At 42.4% G+C, this 22,673-nt stretch overlaps 3 protein-coding genes across 5 annotated transcripts in view; 2 read left to right on the top strand and 1 right to left on the bottom strand.

The window, feature by feature from the left end:
- CHMP7 (charged multivesicular body protein 7) overlaps positions 1–22,673 on the bottom strand; it is a 53,886-nt gene that overhangs the window by 9,521 nt on the left and 21,692 nt on the right. Inside the window, exons 1-2 of one of the 3 annotated variants that reach the window (XM_081237500.1) lie at positions 3,219–3,600; positions 1,093–1,264 (exon numbers count right to left, since the gene is read on the bottom strand). In XM_081237500.1, the coding sequence (XP_081093626.1) occupies positions 1,093–1,264; positions 3,219–3,517 (471 nt within the window). In that variant the 5' untranslated portion in view covers positions 3,518–3,600. Of the gene's footprint in view, positions 1–1,092; positions 1,265–3,218; positions 3,601–22,673 lie in introns of those variants that run through there. The other 2 variants (XM_081237502.1, XM_081237501.1) reach the window with 2 other exon arrangements.
- On the top strand, positions 4,264–8,003 carry LOC308619321 (uncharacterized protein; the record flags this gene model as incomplete). Its single annotated transcript, XM_081237939.1, has 3 exons — positions 4,264–4,279; positions 4,620–4,716; positions 4,812–8,003. The coding sequence occupies 3 exons, from the start codon at positions 4,264–4,266 to the stop codon at positions 4,936–4,938; spliced, it is 240 nt and encodes a 79-aa protein (XP_081094065.1). The 3' UTR covers positions 4,939–8,003.
- Positions 20,709–22,673, top strand: part of LOC308619027 (tumor necrosis factor receptor superfamily member 10A-like) — a 37,512-nt gene continuing 35,547 nt past the window's right edge. The window contains exon 1 of the mRNA XM_081237496.1: positions 20,709–21,006. Coding sequence (XP_081093622.1) covers positions 20,827–21,006 — 180 coding nt within the window. The 5' untranslated portion in view covers positions 20,709–20,826. The remainder of the gene's footprint in view (positions 21,007–22,673) is intronic.

Here is a 22,673-nt window from a genome sequence, read left to right as displayed (position 1 = left end):
AAAGCTTGGCCGAGAAGGAGAGACAGAGTGGTGACTAGCAGGGGCCCCAGGTCCCACAAGGAGTCATCCTGAGATGGGAAAACCAGAGTGGGTTTAGAGGCTCAAGAAGGAGAGCACCGACAGAGAAGGGAAAGGAATATACAGACCTGGAGGGTCACAGGTGCCACAAAGGGGAGGGAGAGGCTCGAGAGCACACATGGAACACAGGAAGGACACTTCATCCTCTGAGCTTGGGGAGAAAGCAGGGCTCAGAGGAAGTCAAACTGGAGGTGGGAGGACGGACAGCTGAAGGCACGACTAAGGGGATTCTACCTTCTCAGTGCAGTGACTGCAGAGAATGCAAGGCGTGTGGGAGGGCCGGGGAGGGGACAAGAACACTGGGCTGCAGAGTGGCTCCCAGGGCCCTCCTAAAGCTGAGGACCTTGAAAGGGGCCCCAGGCTTGGCGATACAGCGATTTTCTCTGGCAGGGATGGTGGACCATGGGGCTGATCTAAGGTGGCTGATTTGCTGGTGTCTCTGGTGTGGCCCGAAAACTGCAGAGGCGCCCCAGGGTGTTGATAAGGGAAGCAGTCAAGCATCAGCTGCATGCTCTGGGCTGCGGACAGAAGGCAGGCCAGGAGGAAGCTGACTGATTAGGAGAGCATGAAGGGATCAAGGGCCTGGTGGCTTCTTTGATGGAGGTACGTAAGTACAAAAGGAGGACCTCTGAGCCCAGTTCACTGATTTAGGGGAAGGCAAAGCTGAAAGTCTAAGGTCCTCAGAAAGAAATTTTTGTACATAAACTACAGAAGGCAAAGCATTTTCTAAACTTTAGTTTATCATTAAGCCCTACAAATACAGAAAAGAATCAATTGTGTGTTAACTGACAATTCCTAGACAGAGGCTCACCCTTGAAATGTACAGGTCCCACTAACAACTAAATACTACAAAGTACAGCAAAAGGGAGGTTAGATAAACTCAGTTATCAACTCTGTCACTGTGTAAAAAAGATCCGTTCTTTTTCTAACCATTCACCCAAGCAACTCAAGGAACATGGAGGGTCCTGCCATCACCCCAGATGACACCCAGACCTCTTGCTTCTGAGCACCCACCTTAAGAAGCTCCAAGGCCACGAGCACCTCCTCGGCAGGAACCTTATTATCCCCTAGCATATTGGAAAGAGTCCACTTGAGGGGCTTCAGCAGGAAGACTCCGACCCCCCAGGAGATCCAGCTGCTGTCTACACTGGCCATGAAGTCTGACTCCCGCTGCAGCTCCCCTCGACTGCAGGCAAAGAAAGAAAAAGGCATGTAGTAGGATTACTGCAGTGTCCCCACCTCCCTCCTTACCCCCAAAGAGGAATTTGGTCATCATCATAAACATCATTTACCGGGCACCTACTCCGTGCCGGCTACTGTGAGCGGTACTGTCTACGCTCCAGCTCTAAGCCTCAAAATTTTCTGCAAGAAACAATTGAGGGACTGAGAAGATGACAGAGGCCAAAGCTAAACTATGAGTTGGCTCCAAAATGCAAGCTCTCCACTAAGAGTACAGAGAGGCACCGGAGGTCACACAGCCTATGTTGAGACTTCCCGTTACAAACGGAGCTCAAAACGATAAAATGAAAACAACGATAATGGATTAATGTCAAGAGCAAGACATGAGGAAGAATACAAAGACATTCAGAGAAAGGGTTTTCTGCTATTCCTAAGCTTGGGTGGAGATACGACATAAGCATTTCACGGTACTAGTGTTAAGTAGCTAAATTTCCTGAATGCTTCCCCTGGGCCAGTCACTATGCTAAGGGCTACATAAGGAGTATCTCTTCAAATACTCACAATAAACCTAAGTACAGTTATCATCACATTTTATAACTGGTCAGACTGAGGCTTATGGAGGGGCATATAATTTTTCCTCTGTCACGTAATTTTGCACGTGGCAGAGCCAAGATTTGCACCCAGGCCATCTGGTCCTCGTGCAAAGCTGTTAACTACTCTGCTATGCTGCTTCTATGGAAAAATATCTCCCTGAGAAATTCTTCAGGTCCTAGACCCCATCAAGCCCCAAGGGGCATCAGTGGAGTGCCAGCAGTCAGGAGAGGAGAAATCGAGGCACTAAAGGTCTCTGGGTGGGAAGTGGCCGAGGATGGTCCTGTTGTAATAAGGAAGCCCAGACTCTTCCTGCCCCTCACGGACTTTTTCAGCTACTGTTTCCCCACACTGGGCATGAACTGAAACTGTCCACAGTACACTTTCCTCGAAAGGTGAAGTTCCAGAAATGGCTTGCCCCATTAATGTCAGCCAAGGGCAGGGGGCTGGGGAGAAGGGAGATCTCTTAGCCAGGAAGAGCAGAGAGCTAAAAGCAACATATCAAAGTTGACTTTCGTCTTCAGTCACGGAGGGAGTCACTGTGCTAGGGAGGCTGCTCTGGGTATGACATATACAACGTGAATTGCAAATGCTTTAGAATCAGAAGACCCGGCGTCCAGCCCCGGCATGGCCTCTATCTAGCTGTGTAACCCCCAGCAAGTCGCTCGATCTCTCTGTGGCTCAGCTTCCTCTTCTGTCTGCTGAGGATAATTCTACCACCTCACACACAGGACTGCTGAGGGAGCCAGATGGTGTACGCATAATACCTGCACGCTGCGAAGTGCAGTACGTCTGCTTCACGTGCATGCTACCACCCCAGGAACCTCCAAAACCCTGCACCTGTCGTACAGGTAGCACCTACAGGACCTTCTCGGGTCGCCAAGAGAGGCCAGACACATGACCTGTGGCGGGGATGGGATGGAGGCTGCTGGCAAAACCCGTACAGGCCTCTTCCCCACCACTACCTTCTTCTTAGCTCTGCCCTTCCTTAGTTCAATAAATCCTGTCTCACAGACCTTCTGTTCCGGGGTTATTCAAATGTGGAAGCCCCGATGAAATAACTACATAACGGGATTCCAGTCCAGACAAATCACTGTCACCTCCGCCAGGCTGGCTTCTCCTCTTACCGTCTGGATCTCATCTAATCTCTCCCTCTAACTGAGGGGCTATCCTGGCCCCTCAATCTCCCCCCATACCCCGCCTCCCTCTCCCTCCGAACACCCCTAACCCGGCCTCCTTCTTCGCCCAGTGAGCAGACACAGACGGCTCCTGGAGGCCAGACCCCGGGCTGGTCGCGCTGCGCTACGGAGAACGACCTGGGTCCCTGCCCGCGGGGGGCCGCCCCGCCCCCGGAACGGGCCCGCCCTCACCGCAGCAGGTCCTGCAGCACGGTGGCCAGCCCCAGCGGGACGCTGCCCTTGCGCTGAAAGGCCTCCTGCAAGTCCCGCAGACGCAGGCGCACCACCCCCTGGCGGCGGCTGTGGCTCAGCACCAACGGCGCCCAGAAGCCCATCTTGCTGTCCCAGTCGGTGCTGTTCACTTCGCGACTCCTTTTGAAAGCGGAGAACAGGAAGGACATGCGCTCCTCATCCTCCTCCCACTCGGGGGGCAGTAGGCCCGCCGGGTCTCCCCCGGCCGGGGCCTCGGCCTCCCGCTCCGGGGACCACATTGGAACCCCAGGCCAGCCGAGGTTCCGAACACAGCCCTGGCCCTAGTCCCCTTCCGCTCTGGTTCCTTCCCGGCTTCCGTTCCTGGGCCGCCTCCTCCTCTGTCATTACGTCACCGCCGCGTGAAATAAGTCCCTGCCTCCTCACAGCGCATGCGTTTCTCTACCGGCTTGCGCCAGGAGGCGGGATGATGACCCTATTTTCCGAGAAACTCAGAGCGCTTGCGCCGACCCCTCCCGCAGCTTTTGTGCGGAAAGGAGGACGTAGCGCTTGCGCGGCGGGTAAGTGCGTGTCGCGACCCCCTGGCAATCGTGGAGTTTGGCATGGTGTTGTAGAGAGGCAAACGATTACGCTCAGACTTGCGGTGGTTTCAGGTAGTAGGACTGGAGAGTCCCGCTAAGGGGCGCCAAAGGCGCCAGGATCGCCCGCGTGGTTCACCGTTTAGTGCTCCTCGACCAGGCGTTCTTACTTCGGACATATAATTTAAACCTCCAAGTTAGCTTCCGTTTACGGTAATCTCCGCGGATAAACGAAACTCTTGGTCACTCAAGCTCTGTGACAGTATATACGCCGAATTACAGGGATATATAAGGTTCTACTTGCTCCCCACCTTCTGGAGTGTCCCTCTGTTTCCTTCTCAGAATCAATATCCTGTGGATCCCTTAAGATCCAGCTCAATTCTGATCGTCCTTGAGGGACTTCCCTGGCGGTCCAGTGGTTAAGACTCCGCGATTCCACTGCAGGGGGCATGCGTTCCATCCCCGGTGAGGGAACTAAGATCCCACATACCACGCGGCGCCCCCCCTCCCCCTCTCCCAATCTTCCTTGGAACCGTTTCCGACTGTCCTGATGATCTCTTTCCTGGACTGAACAATTTAGCATTTACTAGTCTGTGTCCTGATATTTAAGCAATGGCTTAAATATCTACCACGCATAGTGGTTCCGTAGAAATATTTCATAAACTGAAAGGTGAGTAACTTCACTCTTGCCCTTCTAATATCTTAGGATCTTGTTCGAGTCTCACAAAAAAAATCTCATGAGCAAGGAACACGTCCAGTGTGTTAAGAATAAATTGGTTTTCTTTTTAACTGAACCACTTAAAAGGCGAAAGGAGGCCTCCGCACGCCTACTGGCTCTCGGGACTGCGGGGCGGCGAGGCTGCGCGCTCTTCTCGGAGCCGCTCGCTGCAGGAGCGAGTCCGGTGCCCCGGCCCAAGCCTGCGAAGCTGCCGCCGCCCCGCGACGACCACCGCCGCCCCTGCCCTGCCGCCGCCGCCTCGGGACCAGCTGTATGAAGGCCACAGTCTTCAATGAGTAGACATATTCCTCAGTTCTGTGGTGTTCTTGGTCACACGTTTATGGAGTTTCTGAAGGGCAGTGGAGATTACTGCCAGGCACAGCACGACCTCTATGCAGACAAGTGAACTGTAGAAATTCATTATACTCCACAAAGATGCCCCCATAAGAGTGCTTAAAAACAATGATTATTTAATGTCTGTCTATAAATCTCATTTTGTGCTGTTATAGAACACCTCCATTTTGAAAATCTGCATTGTACAGAAGCACATGTTTTTTAAGGTCTCCAGACAAAAAAGCCTTATAGTTAATTTTAATGTTTGCACTCTGGGGGTAGAAATACTTTGTTATTGCAGCTAAAACAATTCTTAATCATAAAATTTCTGAAATTCTTGTAATTTTTTTCATACTTACTTGAAGTTGTTTACCAACTTATTTTTGTTTGAAGTGTGATTCCCAACCTCTCTTGCAAAAAAAAAAAAAAAAAGGAGTGGGTCTCTGCTAACGAATTGAGCAGACGTTTAATATTTTATATGCCTTTTGAGCTCTGTAACTTAATATTTGGATACCTGACAATTTGTTTTATTATGTAATGGATAAAATGGTGATGTGTATTAACGTTAGCTCAACCATATATTTATACTGTCTGGGAACATGTGGTTATAGTTCTGTGGGAGAAATAATTTGTTATTGTTCACCAGCTTGTAAAAATCTAGTGTGAGAGCTTAAACATTAAATAAGTGATGAAATGCAAATAAAAAAAAAAAAAGAGTGAAAGGAGTTTCTTGTTTAATGGAACCAGGTAACAGTCATCAGAGTTGAATGTAAATTTGGCTTCTGCTTCTTACTGGCTGTATGACCTTGATCAAGTGCTTAAACTTTCTGAGCCTCTTTTGTAAAATAATATTTCCTAATAGGGTTGTTTGAAGGAAATGTTACGATGTATGTAAAATACCTGGCACATAATGTAGTAGGTGCTCTCACTGAGAGGCAGGATGTTTAGTAGTTGGGACTCAGTGTAAGGAAGAATTTTAATAAGCATTTTGAAGGAGGGGAAGGGATATGATTGGTTACATGAATGAATGTGTCCATTGATACTAATGTGTTGTGTTATAGTATTACAAGTACTTTCACAGTCAGTACCTCATTTAATACTCGTAACAACTGACAAAAATTTTCCTCGACCCCGCTCTGGACAGGCTCCTCTGAAGCCTCTTCTTAACTATACCTGTCCACCTTGGCCCATAAAGACATGAACAAACACTAACATAGTTTCTGGCAGCTCGAAGCATATTCATTGGATGACCCTAGCCCCCCTTAACATGCCTACCTGGGAAAACTCAAGGTTGTCAAAAAATTTACTGTATGTCCCAGCCAACACCCGAAGACAGGGCTCCTGTCTCCTGGCCTCTGTGGGAGGGGAGGAGTCTTACTTTGATAAGCCCTAGTTAGCAAACCCAGATGAGTTTTACAGGGATCAACCCTCCCTTCCTGTAGTTTGTAATTTTTCAGTGCCCTAACCCTACTGAGACACCCTCACCCTCTTCCCTCGTTCTCCCTTTAAAGAGCCCAGTCACCTCTGTACAAATGAAAGTTGAGTACAGTTCACCCTGGACTCTCTTCTCTATTGCAGTAGTATATTACTGATTAAAATCTATCCTGAGCACTTTAACTGGTGTCTGGCTTTGTAAACAAAGACCAGACTTTGACACAACCCTGTGAGATGTTTTGGCACTTTTTCCATTTTTCAGAAGAGAAACTTGAACCATGACTATTTTGAGTCTGGTGGAGAACATTCCAGAAAAGAAGAATAGTATGTAATGTGAGCAAATGAGTTGTACCCTGAGAGCCATATTTTGGCCATGCTCTCATGTCCTATAAAATGGCCGGTTGGTTTGTGTCATGAGAGAGACCAGGTTTTGTCCCCTAGGTCTCTGAGTCTGATAAAAGTCCTGCTCCTAAGCGTTTTCAGGAGACCAAAGTTGTGCACCTGTGACCATCTGTATCTCAAAGAGCCACTGGGTTCCTGACACCTCTGGGCGCAGAGTTCTCTGCTTCCACCTGTTGGAGATTGGAAGAGCTACTGGGAGTGGTGGAGAATGGAAAGAAAGCTCTGCTGATCTTGAGGGGGCGACTGGGTATATGGCAAGCTCTTTCACACTGCCGGGCTTCCAACGGCTACACTCTTCCTCTGCTCTGCAGGACTGGCTCTTTTTCATCCTTAGGTCACAGCTTAAAGGTCACTTCATCAGAAAGGCCTTGTCTGAACACCCCATCTAACATAGCACCCTTGGCATTTTAGATATCCTTGTTTTTGTTTTTGTTTTTGTTTGCAGTACGCGGGCCTCTCACTGTTGTGGCCTCTCCCGTTGCGGAGCACAGGCTCCGGACGCGCAGGCTCAGCGGCCATGGCTCACGGGCCCAGCCGCTCCGTGGCACGTGGGATCTTCCCGGACCGGGGCACGAACCCGTGTCCCCTGCATCAGCAGGCGGACTCTCAACCACTGCGCCACCAGGGAAGCCCCTTGGCATTTTAGAATGGATGGGTCAGTTTGACAACACCTGCTGGTTAATCTTAACATCACAAAAGGAAAGACAACCCAACATTACTTGCCTCCTGAAGTAATGTGATGGGAAGTACACAGAACCACCTGTGAAGTATTTTTGTCAAAAAATTGAACCTTAATCTGATCAAGGCATTAGATCTAAGTACTAGTTGATGGAGGTTAAAAAAAAAAAATCAGAAGGTAGAGGAACATGTTCGTGAAAACTGAGGTTGCAATTAGCAAAATCCAGACTGGGGTATTCTACTAGATAATGACCTTGTTTCTTCAAAAAAAATAATGGCAACAAAGAGACGTTTAATGGGCAATGTTATTAGATCTGATTTGGGTCCAATTTACACAAACAATCATAAAAACCCATCTATGATCATTAGATACTTTCAATATTAAACTGGGTATTTGATGATATTAGCAAATTGAGTGCAATGATATGGTGATTATGTTTTATTAAAAGTATATCTTATAGATATATCTAAAGTATTTATGAGTGAGACTGTATGATACTGTGGCAGGAGGTTGAATGGAGGACAGTAGAGAAATATCTGAGTATAAATTTCATATTTTGTACCCAGCACATAGCTCGACACTTAGATATTATTCATTTTAAAAATAAATAAAGAAATCACCTAGACCTGCATTCTTGTTTCATCTCTATTAGTAAAGAGCTGCATGGCCTCAGACAAGCAGGTTTCCTCTCAGATTCCTCCTCTGTGAATTAAAGGTTTCTATGTTACGATCTTGAGTTTTTTTCTAGCGCCCACCTTCTGCTTCTGAATGTAATATCTACTGTAGATGTGTGATTGCAGAAGTTCTTTAGTTCTGCGGAGTCTGAAGAACAAAATGCCACCTAAACATCAGCATATCATGGCAGTGGTATGTATTTACTGATGCTCCAATATGTTTTTGGCCGGACACCGAAGCAGCCTCACTTCAGCCATAAAGCACAAACTCTGCAGATGCTACCACAATGCCTCCATGCTGCACGATGCTCCGTGTCATCTCACCTGCTTATTGGGGATGCTTCATCATTTTTGTAGCAGTATGCATGCCCTGTTGCATTATCCAGTTATTTCTAGTTCTTATCTCTACGATTTACAGCCATTAGGACTTGGCTAAGAGAGGACTGCGAAGGAAAATACATTATTCTTAGCCCACAAGGTTTATAGGGGAAGAAGCCAGGCACCGCTGTGTTATGGGACACTTCTCCGATCTTTGTTTCCTCTTCCTTCCTTCCTGCTCCAGGCTGGATTGGGTGTCCCTCCTTATTTTTCTATAACCTGTGTCCCTCTCTATTATTTAAAGTGCCACATTGTTTTCTAAGTTTCTATTTGTGTGCCTGTCTCTCTGACTAGCTTAAGTGCCTTCCTGGTAGGGACAGTGTTCTTAATTATGTTTGTTTCTAGCACAGTGCCTGGCACATCCTAAGGACTCAGTTTGTTGAATGAATAAATGAATGAATTTAATTGATCAAACTACGAGTAAAGAAACAATTTCATCAAGGCCTATCCTTTACAGTATAAGAATATTTATCCAAGTATAATGTACTAATACAGTAACTGAATCTTTTATTTATTTGAATGACTGTTTGTTTCTTAGCTGTTTTGGGCTGAAATGCCTCTAAATTTAATTGCCTGCATGTTTAGACAGAGGGGTTAGAGCAATCACAGATGTGGGAAATCCCCTTTCTTCTTTCTTCAAAGCTTGCAAACCACGGGAGACAGTTGCTATCTCCTCATTAACAACCACGATCTTCTAGAATGCCTCAGTGACCATTTGTGAAACTATTCAGTTTTACTCTGAAGAATTTATCCCTTTTTAATCTCACTGTCTTCTCTTCCACTCTCTCCTCCTAAATTGTTCTATATTTCCAGTCCAGCATGTAAGTAACTTGGAAGTCATCACTTTGTCCTAACAAGAAAAGAGCTGAAAAAACAATAAATTAACAACTCTTAGATCCATCAGAGAATTGAGATCAAAGGGCAAACTTCTACTACAAAAATTGGAGAGACAGACAGGCAGATACAGAGAATCACAACTTACTAGAGCAGAAACCTACAGGCAAAATCCTCCTTGGGAATCAGTATCAAAGTAGGAAAACCAGAACTGTATGTGTGGATAAATCTGAAAATTAAAGACAACAAGGAAGGCCAGTCTTAGAGGGAATCCCCAAACTATTGTGAGTTTTACTTCCAGGAGCTCTACCAGGTTCTCACAGTGAAGATTAAAAACAAAAACAAAAACAAAAACCTCTTGCTTTCTGCAGGGAAAGGGGGAAAGTATCATTTTGAAGTAGTGTTAGATTTTTCTAAAGGCCTGCCTTCAAGAGAAACTTTTTTTTCCCACCAGCACTACACAGTTTTATTAACCATTCAAGTACAATAGCATCTGGTAAGATCTAGACAAAATTGGGATTTAAAAGTTTCGGCATCTAACAGTTTGAAAGAAGTCACTACTTACTCTTCACAAGAAAAATAGATACATTAGAAAGACGTCAACACTGTAGAAAAACGAGTAGAACACTTTCAGTTTCTCCCTTTAGCCCCTAAAACAATATCATACAGTATGGATCTACCTATACAGTCCTACCTCAGCCTCTAGAATGTTTGTCAAGAGGGCAAAAATAAAATGACACTGGCCAGTACAGTCTTTGGATATATGAGAACTGGAGGGGGAAGGGGAGTCTCATCAGCAGGATCTTTTCATGTCTTGACAGCTCATTTCTTCATATTGCTGAATAACATGCTCTTATCTGAATGTACCACAGTTTATTTTACCCATTCACCTACTGAAGGACATCTTGGTTGCTTCCAGGTTTTGGCAATTATGAATAAAGCTTCTGTAAACATCCATGTGCACGTTTTTGTGTGGACATACATTTTTAACTCATTTGGGGTAAATACCAAGATATAAACCTTAGAATCAGTTCATTGATGTCCACAAAATAAGATTTTGACTGGGATTATGTTGAATCTATAGATCAATTTGGGAAGAATTGACATCTTGACAATATTGAGTCTTCCTATCCATGAAAATAGAACATCTCTCCATTTATTTAGCTCTTCTTTCATCAGTGCTTTGTAGTCTTCCTCATGCAGATTTGAATATATTTTGTTAGATTTATGCCTAAGAATTTCAATTTTGGGGGTGCTAATGTAAATTGTATTGTGTTTTCCATTTCAAAATCCACTTGTTCATTACTGGCACGTAAGAAGGCAATTAACTTTTATATATTAACGTTGTATCCTGCAACCTTGCTATAAATGCTCATTAGTTCCATTGAGGGTTTTTTTTGTTTGTTTGTTTGTTTGTTTTTGAATCTTCTGGATTTCCTACATAAACAATCATGTCATCTGCAAACAAAGACAGTTTTATTTCTTCCATCCCAATCTGTATACCTTTTATTTCTTAATGCATTAGCTATGACTTCCAGCATGGTGTTGAAAAAGAGTGGTGAGAGGGGACATGCTTGTTTTTTTCCTGATCTTAGGGGGAAAGCTTCTAGTTTCTCACCATTTAGTATGATGTTAGCTGTATGTTTTTGGTTGATGTTGTTTATCAAGTTGATGAACTTCCCCGCTATTCCTAGTTTGCTGAGAGTTTTTATCATGAATGGGTGCTGGATCTTATCAAATGCTTTTCTGCATCGTTTGATATAAACATACAGTTTTTTTCTTTAGCTTGTTGATGTGGTGGATTACATTGAATGATTTTCAAATATTGAACCAGCCTTGCATACCTGGGATAAATCCCACTTGGTCATGGTGTATAATTCTTCTTATGCTTGGCTAGATTTGCTAATACTTTGTTGGGGATTTTTGCATCTATATTTGAGAGATATTGGTCTGTAGTTGTCTTTTCTTGTAATGTCTTTGTCTGGTTTTGATATTAGGGTAATGCTGGCCTCAGAATAAGTTAGGAAGTATTCCCTCTGCTTTTATCTTCTGGAAGAGATTATGGAGAATTGGAATAATTTCTTCTTTAAATGGTTGGTAGAACTCACCTGTGAACCCATCTGGGCTTGATGCTTCCTGTTTGGGTAGTTTATTAATTACTGATTTGATTTCTTTAATAGATATAGGCCAATTCAGATTGTCTGTTTCTTCTTGTGTAAGTTTTGGTAGATTGTTTCTTTCAAGGAATTTGTCCATTTTATCTGGGTTATCAAATTTATAGGCATAGACTTGTTCATAATTATTCCTTTATTATTCTGTCAGCATCCCTGGGATCAATAGTTATGGTCTCTGTTTCTCTCTCTCTCCCCTCCGCCCCGTCCCCTCAAACTTGCGAGAGATTTCTCAAGTTTACTGATCTTTTCAAAGAGCCAGCTTGGTCTGGTTGATATTCTTTACTAATTTCCTGTTTTCAGTTGTATTAATTTTTGCTCTAATTTTTATTTGTTCTTTTCTTCCTCTTACTTTGAATTTAACTTGCTCTTTTTTCCCCTAGTTTTCTAAGGTGGAATCTTAGATTATTGATTTTAGATCTTCCTTCTTTTCTGAAATGTGCATTCGTTGCTATAAATTTCCCTCCATGCACTGCTTGTGCTGCAGCCCACAAAGTTTAATTATTTCCAGTTAGTTCAAAATATTTGATTTCTCTCAATCCTTTCTCATTCGACCATGTGTGGTTTAGCAATTATTGTTTAATTTCCAAGTATCTGGGGATTTTCTAGATGTTTCTGTTATAGATTTCTATAGTTTTATTCCATTGTGGTTTGAGAGCAGACATTGTAGGATTTTTATTTCTTAAAACTTGGTAAGGGGTGTTTTATGGCCCAGAATGTGATCTATCTTGGTGAATGTTCCATGTCAGCTTGATAAGAATGTGTATTCTGCTACTGTTGGATAAAGTAGACTATAGATGTCAATTAGATGCAGTTGATTAATGGTGTTGTTGAGCTCAGCTAGGTCCTTACTGATTCTCTGCCTGATGGATCTGTCTGTTACTGATAGAGGCTGCTGAAGTCTTCAGCTATAATAGTAGATTCATTTATTTCTCCTTGCATTTCTGTCCATTTTTGCCTCACGTATATTTTGAAGTGTCAAAATGTTGTTAGGTGCATTCACATTAAGGATTGCTAAGTTTTCTTGGAGAACTGATTTTTTTTTTTTCATTGCATGTTGCCCCTCTTTATCCCTGATGATTTTCCTTACTCCAAAGTCTGCTTTGTCTGAAATTAATATAGGCATTCCACCATTCTAGTTTTAATGCTACTATATTTTTCTCTACAGCTTTACTTTTTGTCTATCAGTGTCTACATCGCTTTTTTTCTTTTCTTTTCTTTTCTTTTTTTGCAGACATCATACAGTTGAGTGTTGTTTGTTTTTATCCACTCTGTCAGTCTCTGTCTTTTAGTTGGGGTATTTAGACCACTGATGTTTTTAATTATTATTTATATAGTTGAATTATATACTATGATATTTGTTACTATTCTCTATTCATTGCCTTGTTCTTTGTTTCTTGTATTGACTTCCACTTTTTCTGGCTTCTATGGGTTTAATTGAACATTTTATATGATTTCATTTTTAACCTCTGTTAGCATATAAGTTTTACATTTTTTTTTAAACTTTCTGAGTAGTTGTCCTTTGGTTTACAATATGCACTTAAGACGAATCCAGCTGGACTTCCCTGATGACACAGTGGTTAATAATCTGCCTGCCAATGCTTGGGACATGGGTTCAAGCCCTGGTCCGGGAAGATCCCACATGCCGTGGAGCAACTAAGCCCATGCGCCACAACTACTGAGCCTGAGCTCTATAGCCCGTGAGCCACAGCTACTGAGACTGAGTGCCGCAACTACTGAAGCCCGTGGGCCTAGAACCCATGCTCTGCAACAAGAGAAGCCACCGCAATGAGAAGCCCGCGCACCGCAATGAAGAGTAGCCCCTGCTCGCCGCAGCTAGAGAAAGCCCGAGCGCAGCAACGAAGACCCAATGCAGCCAAAAAAAAAAAAAAAAAAAACGTAATCCAAGTCCTTTTTCTAGCAACACTATATCACTTCACAGGTAGTGCAAGTGCCCTATAGCAGTGTCATCCCAATTCCTTCCTCCCAACCCTTATAACACTGCTTTCATTCATTTCACTTATCAAGAAGTTACAATCACTAGATACATCTTTGCTAGAATTATTTTGAACAAACTGTTATCTGTTAGATCAAATAAGAATAAGTAACCTTAGAATATAGTTTGTCTCTAATCTGAATGAGGTAGTTAAATTTTATAGCAATATAACTAAAAAACAGTTGTCACTGCAGAATCAGAAAGTGTATTATAATTATATTTACTAGTGGATAAGCTGCATGATGACAGTCTTTTGTTGTTGTTGTTGTTCTCCCTGGGTGTGCAGAGTCTAAATAGTTACTGGTCCATAGTCAGTGTTCAATAAAGAACAGCTGAATGTAAAACTTTTCTTTCAAAAAAAAAAAAAAAAGAAGTAGGGACTTCCCTGGTGGCACAGTGGTTAAGACTCCATGCTCCCAATGGAGGGGGCCTGAGTTCAATCCCTGGTCACGGAACTAGATCCCACATGCATGCCGCAACTAAGAGTTCGCATGCCACAACTAAGGAGCCTGTGAGCCACAACTAAGACCCAGAGCAACCAAATAAATAAATAGATATTAAAACAATAACAGGGCTTCCCTGGTGGCGCAGTGGTTGGGAGTCCGCCTGCCGATGCAGGGGACGTGGGTTCGTGCCCCGGTTTGGGAAGATCCCACGTGCCGCGGAGCGGCTGGGCCCGTGAGCCATGGCCGCTGGGCCTGCACGTCTGGAGCCTGTGCTCCACAACGGGAGAGGCCACAGTGGTGAGAGGTCCGCGTACCGCAAAAAAAACACAAAAAAAACAAAAACAAAAAAAAACAATAACAAAGATCTAAATAAATTGAAAGGTGTTTATACAAAAAAAGAAGTAAAAGAAAAGATTTTAATTTGCCTTGTTTTATTCCTTCTCTAAAGCTCTTCCTTTATGCAAATCTGAGTTTCTGACCTATATCATTTTCCTTCTTTCTGAAAAAAAAACTTTTTTAAAACGTATATTGCAAGGCAGGTCTACTAGCAACAAGCTTCCTCAATTTTTTTTTGTCTGAGAAAGTTGTTATTTCTCTTTTACTTTTGAAGGATAATTTTGCTTGATACAGAAATCTAGGTTGGTGGGATTTTTTTCCTTTCGCACTTTAAATATTTTACCCCACTTCCTTCTTGCTTTCATGGTTACTGAAGAAAAGCTCAATATAATTCTTCTTCTTCTTCCTCTATAGGTAAGGTACTTTTTCCCTCAGGCCTCTTTTAAGATTTTCTATTTTTCTTTGGTATTCTGCAGCTTGAGAATGATATGCCTATGTATAGAATTTTTGGGGTATTTATCCTGCTCTGTGTTCTGCTAGTTTGGTGTCTGTCATTAATTTTGGGAAATTTGAAGTCATTATTGCTTCAAATATTTCTTCTTTTCCTTTCTTTTCTTTTCCTTCCAGTATTCCCCTTATGTATATGTTACTCCTTTTTTAATTGTCCCACTTCTTGAATATTCTATTCTGCCCTTTTTGTTCTTTTTTTTTCTCTTTGCACTTTGGTTTTCTAACTTTCTGTTGACATTGATTCAAGCTCACTGATTCTTTCCTTGGTCATGCCCAGTCTATTCATGAGCACATGAAAAGCATTCTTCATTTCTGTTACAGTGGGTTTTTTTGTTTGTTTGTTTCTAGCATTTCTTTTTAATTTTTTCTTGAAGTTTCCATCCCCTTGCTTACATTTCCTATCTGTTCTTGAATGTTGTCCACTTTTCTATTAGAATCATTAGTATATTATTCATAGTTGTTTTAAATTCCTGGTGTGATAATTCCAACATCTCCACCATATCCGTGTCTTATTCTGGTACTGGCTCTAACTCTTAAAACTCTATGGGGTTTTTTTTTTTTTTTTTCTTTTAGTATGCCATGTAATTTTTTGTTGAAAGCTGGACATGATGTACCTGTTAAAAGAACTGAGCTAAGTAGGCCTTTACTGTGAGGTTGTATTTTTGTCTGGCTAGGAGTTAGAATGTGTTTACTATTTGCCATAGCTGTTGCTGTCAGAGGCTATAATTTCATCTGTTGTGCTTGTTTATCTATTCTCTGTCATCTTTGGGTTTCCCTCAAGCCTTCCTTGTAAATAAGGTATTTATTTATTCTTCTCTATTCATTTTTCTTCCTTTCTCTTCTCCTCCTCTACCTTCTTTCTCCTGATTATCCCAAGGTTTTTTCCCTCCAAAGTAAAAATACAAGTCCTTGGTGATGTGAACATTTTTAATATGTCCTGTCAATACCACACTTTATTACAATTGTTTTACTGTAACCTTACTAGACTGCAAGTCTCTTGGAGGAGGTACTGCATATCTTAATCTTTGTATGTGTTATGTCTGGTACATAATCAATTCTCAATAAATAGTTATAAGATTAAGTATGCGGGGGCTAAAAAACATTTTCACATTGTCTACTACTGATACTTCCCATTACATATCTCTTCCTTCCAGGTAAAATTTATGTCTTTCCAGTGGTTCTTAACTCTAATTCATAATACAGTCTCTTTTATGGAGATTTAAAATATACGTTTGGTTTATAGAAAATATTATTAAAATGAATGGAAGGTAGGATATCTCAGCATACAAGTGATGACTATAAAACAAGAACCAAAAGGAAATTCTCGAGCTGAAAATTCCATTATCTGAAATAAATTCACTTGAATGTTATTAACAGAGTTTGAACACTGCAGAAAAAAGAATGAGTGAACTTGAAGAGAGATTTGATAGAAACCATTCCATCTGAAGAGCAGAGGTTAAAAAAAAATTGAAAGGAAACAAGGAACAGAGTCTTGGTGACCCTTGGGACAATACCATGGAATATATTTGGAATTGGAGACTGAAAAGAAATGGCTGAACAAATGAGAAAAAAAAATGGCTGTAATTTTCTCAAGTGTAGTGCAAAACACCAAGTTACAAATTCAAAAAGCTCAGAAAATGCCAAAGAAAGATAAAAATAAAGAAGACACCACCTGGGCACAGCATAGTCAGTGGCTTTGTGCATGAAAAAAGGGTTTTTTTGCATTTGTAAGACCACTGAATGACAACTGACTTAAACAGTGGAGCTCAGAATCTTTGAAGCTGTGAAAGAAACCTGCTGAGTCATGATTCATTTATATCCAGTGAAAATATTTTTTAAAAACAAGGGCAAAATGAAGAAATTGTGGCAGATCCTATATTCCAAATAAGGCTGCAACGATAAATGTAACTAGAATAAACATTCCAGTTATAAGGCTGAGATCCTCCAACTGGAAAAAAAGCCAGCTGAAATTATAAGCTGTCTAAAGCATAGGGACTTTATTTTTTTTTAACAAATATACATGCATATTCTTTTTTTACATTCTATTCCATTATAGGTTATTACAAGAATTTGAGTATAGTTCCCTGTGCTGTACATTAGGTCCTTGTTAGTTATCTACTTTATATATAGTAGTGTGGATATTTTAATCCCAAATTCCTGATTCCAGATAGAATGAAAGTAAAAGATGGGAAAAGGCATACAATGCAACCAGTAAGTATAAGAAAGCCGGTGTGCCTCTCATTATTTCAAACAAAGTAGATTCAATATTAGGCATATTAGCAAAGATAAAGAGGGATGCATAATGATGAAAGAGTCAGTTCATCAGAATTGCATAATGCTCAAAAATATGTGTATACCTAATAACAGAGCTTTAAAGACTTGAAGCAGAAATGGACATGATTAGTGGGAGAAATAGACACATCTACAGTCATAGAAATTTTTAACACCCTTTGCTCAACAACTCATAGAACAACTAGTGAGAAAAAAAAATCAGTAAAGTCATAGAAGTTCTGAAAAATTCCTCAGCTACTTTGACCTAATTAACACTTATAGAGCACTATACCCAACAACTGTAGAATACTCATTCCTTTTGAATGCACATGGTATATTCACAAAGGTAGATCATATTTTGGGCCATAAAACAAGTTTCGATAAATTTAAAAGGTTTGAAATTGTACCAGAGTATGTTTTCTGTTTGCAAAGGAATTGAATTAGAAACCAAAAACAATAAGATATTTTTTTAAAAACTTCCATATCTGGAATTTAAAGAGCATACTTATAAATAATCCATGAATCAAAGGAGAAACTACACATAAATTAGAAAATATTTCAAGCTGAATGATAATGATACTGCAACATATCAAAATTTATGGGAAGCAGCTAGAGCAAGGGTTAGAGAGTGTAAATGTTTATATTTGTAAATAAGAGAAGGTTAAAATCAATGATCTCGTTTGCTATTTGAGAAGCTAGACAAAGTCAAAATAAACCCAAAATAAGTAGAAGAAAGATAAAAACAAAGAGAAGAAATCTATGAAACAGAAACAGAAAATGAAACTGAAAGAGAAAGAAAGTAAATGTAGATCACATAGTTATTTGAAAAGATTAATAACATTTATAAATCCCTAGCAAAATTCATCAAGAAAAAGAGAGAGAACTCAAATTACCAAAGTCAGAATAATAGGATATCACTATGATCATTAAAGATAATAATAGTGTGAACAACTTTATGCCAGTATATTTGACAGCTTAGATAAAAGAGACAAATTCCTTGAAAAACGTCACTTGCCAAAACAAATACATGAACAAATAGAAAATCTGAATAGCACTATATCTATTAAAAGATTTGAATTTATTATCAAAAACCACACACATACTCAAACAAAAACAACAACAGATAGCCTTCGGGTCCAGGTGGTGTTATTGGTGAATGCTATCAAACCCTTACAGAAGAAATAATACCAATCTTATAAAAGTCTCAAGAAAATTGAGCTTATTTTATAAGGCCAGCTTGAGACTGATACCAAAACCTTACAAAGACATCATAGAAGGAGAAAATTATAGACTATTATCTCTCATGAATACAGACACAAAAAATCCTTAAGAAAAGTGTTAGCAAATCAAATCTAGCAAATATGTGAAAAGGACAATACATCATGACAAGTGAAATTTAGCCCAAAAATTTAAGGTAGGTTTAACATATTAAAGTCCATCGATTTGATTCATCATTTTAATAAAGGAGAAAAGCCATATGATCATCTCAACAGATGTAGAAAAATATCATTTGACAAAATTCAAAACTCATTCATGATAAAAATTTATACCAAACTTGGAACAGAAGTTAATTAATCTGATAAATGGTATCTATGAAAACGCTACAACTAACCTCATATGTAACAGTGACATTCTGGATGCTTTCCCTCTAAAATTAAGAGTAAAACAAGCAATTCTGTTTTCACCATTTCTATTTAACATTGTACTGGAAGTCCTAGCCAGGGCAATTAAGCAAGAAAGACAAAAGGAATAAAGACTGGAAAAGGAGAAGTAAGACTCGTTTAGTTGCAGACAATATGATTGCTTATGTAGAAAATCCTAAACAATCTACAAAACAACTAGAAATGCATAAATTTAGTAATATCATAGGATACACGATCAATGCAGAAAAATCAGTTGTGTTTCTAAACATCAGCACAAAAACAATTTGAAAATAAAATAATCTAAACCAATTCCACTGAAAATAGCATCAAAAACATTTGGGAATACATTTACAAAAGATGTGTACAATTTGTACACAGAAAGCTTACAAAATATTGTCAAGATAAAGTAAGAAAGATCTAAAACAAAACCATCTCACTGATTGGAGAACAATATTGTTAAAATGTCAGTTCTTCTCATCAATCACCACATTCAATGCAATGCCACTTAAAATCACAGCAGGATTTTATTTTTTTTAACATCTTTATTGGAGTATAATTGCTTTACAATGGTGTGTTAGTTTCTGCTTTATAACAAAGTGAATCAGCTATACATATACTTGTATCCCCATATCTCTTCTCTCTTGTGTCTCCCTCCCTCCCACCCTCCCTATCATATCGCACCCCTCTAGGTGGTCACAAAGCACCGGGCTGATCTCCCTGTGCTATGCAGCCGCTTCCCACTAGCTAACTATTTTACATTTGGTAGTATATGTAAGTCCATGCCACTATCTCACTTCGACCCAGCTTACCCTTCCCCCTCCCCGTGTCCTCAAGTCCATTCTCTAGTAGGTCTCACAAGAGGATTTTTGAATTGAATATTTTAATTTATATAAAACTTATATGGAAATGCAAACAATTCCAGGGGGAAAAAAACGGTTGGAGGACTTAAACTACCTGATTTCAACACTGTATAGAGCTACAGTAATCAAGACAACATGGTATTGGCATAAGGATAGAAAATTAATAGATCCATGGAAGAGAATATAGAGTCCAGAAATGGAACATATATATAATCAATTGAATTTCAACAAAGGCAGTAATAATATTCAATGGGAAAAGAAAGTCTTTTCAATAAATGATGTTGCAACAACTGGATAAACATATGGAGAAAAATGAATTTTAATTCCTACTACTCTGGCCTCACAAAACTGATACAAGGGGTGGAGCTGGATGCTCCCAGGTTCCCTTCTCTCCTACGCAGTCCCCAGCCCTTCAGTCACCCTGTGAGCAGGACCTAGCCTTGTGCCGCTTTCTGAATACTGGACTCCACATAACTTGGGCCCAGCAGAGTGCCCAGTGTGTAGGGACAGCTGGAAGGGCCTGACCCACCTAGGGACCCCCGTCTTGGCCCATTTGGTTTCACGTGCCAATTAGTCTCCAGCAGTTTTGTTTCCCAAGGGCTTTAAAGAATCTACAGAGAAGGAAAACCCCGAAGAAAGGCTTAATAAAGTGGATTCCTCCAGCTTGCCTGACTGCAGGAGCAGCAGGGTTAAGAAGAGATGGCATGAAGTCCTGAGTGCGAAAGTCAGATGACAGACCTGGAATTACGGGAACATGCAAGGTGGTGATGGGGGAGGTCGGGAGCCTAATGGTGACCTGAATTTAGATCCACCGCTTGCTGCCTCTGCGACCCTCATTCTGTCCACCCACGTGTTCATTGAGTGTCCGCTGCAGCCAAGCACCTGGTTACTGAGATGCTAAGATCAAGCCTCTGGCTCAGAAGCTTGGCACTGGGACAGAGCTGCAAAGTGACTCTGAAGGCAGTGATATCCATGCACCCACCCTGCCAATGAGGGTGGAAGAAGCAGAAGCTGAGTGAGCAGAAGGCTGTGGTCAGAAGCCCAGAGCGGTAGCTCGAGAGCGTCGTTGGCCCTGGTAAGGGACCCGCTTCAGGAAGGGTTTTTAACGCCTACTCTGTGTTTTTTCCCAGCTCCAGACGGAGCTTCTTATTCGCCCGGCACTGACTGCGCAATACCAGCGTAAGACTAGGCGGGGCCACCCGCTCCCTTCATTCAGTCCAAACCCGCGAGAGCAGTGGGTCGGGACTGAGGCATCCCGCAGATTTCCAGCAACTAGCAATCAGAAGCGGACTTTCCCGCGTTCCGCAAAAGACACTCTCGATCCCTGATGGCTCTGCCGGCTGTCACCGCGCGGCGACCTGAACAGCGAGCGCTCCTCGACCGCACGAGGCAGCGGGGACATAGCGCGCCGGCTGCCTCGGGCTCCCGGGCCTCGGTTCCTAGTCCCAGGCCTCCGTTCCGGGGCCCCAGGGCTCTCATCTTCGTCCTTTTGGGTGTCCTGCTGTCGGTGAGTCCCTATCGCGGGTCCTGGCTCCGGGAGGCGCGTTTGGCGGCCGGGAAAGGGGGGGGCGGGGCGTGGGGAACGCGGTGGGGTGCCTGCCCGAGTCACCTGCGGCCCGGGTTGTCTGAGCGGGACCAACAGTGGGCAGAGTCGGGAGAAGGAGCAGAGGCATGACCCGGCAGGACCGACCGGGGCCCAGAAGGAGAAAAGCCCGCGTTCTTAGGCTTGTCTGGCTGCCCCAGAAGTAAATTCCAGAGAGAAGAGTTGAAAACTCCTTAGCAAGCCTTGATGTGGCCCGGCCCTTCCCTCTCATTACCATACTCCACTTCGCACCCCCTCTCTCCTCCCTCTCCCTTCCTTTCCTTCCCAGCTTCCTCCCTCGCCCCTCCCCTCCCCTCCCCCTCCCCTCCCCTCCCCCTCCCCTCCCCTCCCCTCCCCCCTCCCCTCCCCTCGCCCCTCCCCTCCCTCCTCCCCTCGCCCCTCCCCTCCCCTCTTTTATGCCTCTGTTTAAATTCTAAAACATGCTCATTGCATCTATTCTTCCCATTGATTTTTACAGATAAGTAGCTTTCCCATCCTCCCTTGCATTCAGCACCCCTTCTTGGCTGCTGTGAGCAATTTGCCAAATTCCTTCCGGGCATTTTCTTCCACAGCAACATACAGGGCTTACAGGGTAAACCACCAGTAATCATACAGCTGACCCCAGGGGCTGTGTCTTTAGTTTAGGAGGAAAGGGTGTGAAGCTTTTATTTTGATTTCCATTTTGAGATCGAAACAGGTAAGGTGTGCATCCTGGAAAAACTATTTAATGGCTGCCCCGAGCTAGGAGGCGGAAGGCTTTAGTGTTAACGTAGCTTGTCTTTTTACCTATACAACAACCATCCAAACCCACAAAAATCTCAGAAGAAACAGACCTCAGACCACAAGAAGACCTTGAGAACAAGTCTGACGCACTATGTCACAGCTGCTCAGGTTAAGAGTGAAAGAACCAGACTCACGCGTATAGAGAACAACCTGGTGGTTACCAGTGGGGAGAGGGAAGCAGGGAGGGGCAACATAGGGATAAGGGGAAAAGAAGGGTTGTTATGGTATTATATGAAATCACGTGTGTGAAACGTTTGAAAATTGTAAAGCACTAGAGAATTTAAAGAATCTTTAAAGAATCTTAAAAAAAAAAAAAAAAAGAGTAACGGTGCAGCTTTAGGGTGTGTTTGTCCCGGCAAGCAAAGAGTAGTGTTTGTTTGGTTGACTCTTAACAGGAAAAAGAGAGAGTGAAGATCAAACTAAACTGTTCTGCATTCTAAGGGGGGGCGGGGGGGGAGGGCGGGAAGCGACGGGGGCGGGAGGCAGGAGAGGGAAATCCCTGCTCATGATTCATCTCTGGGCAGAGCAGGGTCAGTAGAGTCTACACAGGACTCAACTTTAACACACTTCCACATCTCCTCCTTCCTTCTCATTTCCTCCCTCTTTTTTTTTTTTTTTTTTGCCATGCCGGCAGCATGTGGGATCTTAGTTTCCTGACCAGGGATCAAACCCTTTACCTCTGCAGGGGAAGCGGGGAGTCATAACCACTGGCCTGCCAGGGAAGTCCCCTCGTTTCCTTCTCTCTTTTGTCCCACGATGCTGCTCCAGTGCCGCCCTCCTGTCTCCCTCCTCTGTCTCTGTCTCTGTCT

This window comes from Mesoplodon bidens (assembly GCF_964165515.1).
Source record: "Mesoplodon bidens genome assembly, chromosome: 6".
Classification (NCBI taxonomy): Eukaryota; Metazoa; Chordata; class Mammalia; order Artiodactyla; family Ziphiidae; genus Mesoplodon; species Mesoplodon bidens.
This window is presented reverse-complemented; position numbering and strand designations above follow the sequence as displayed.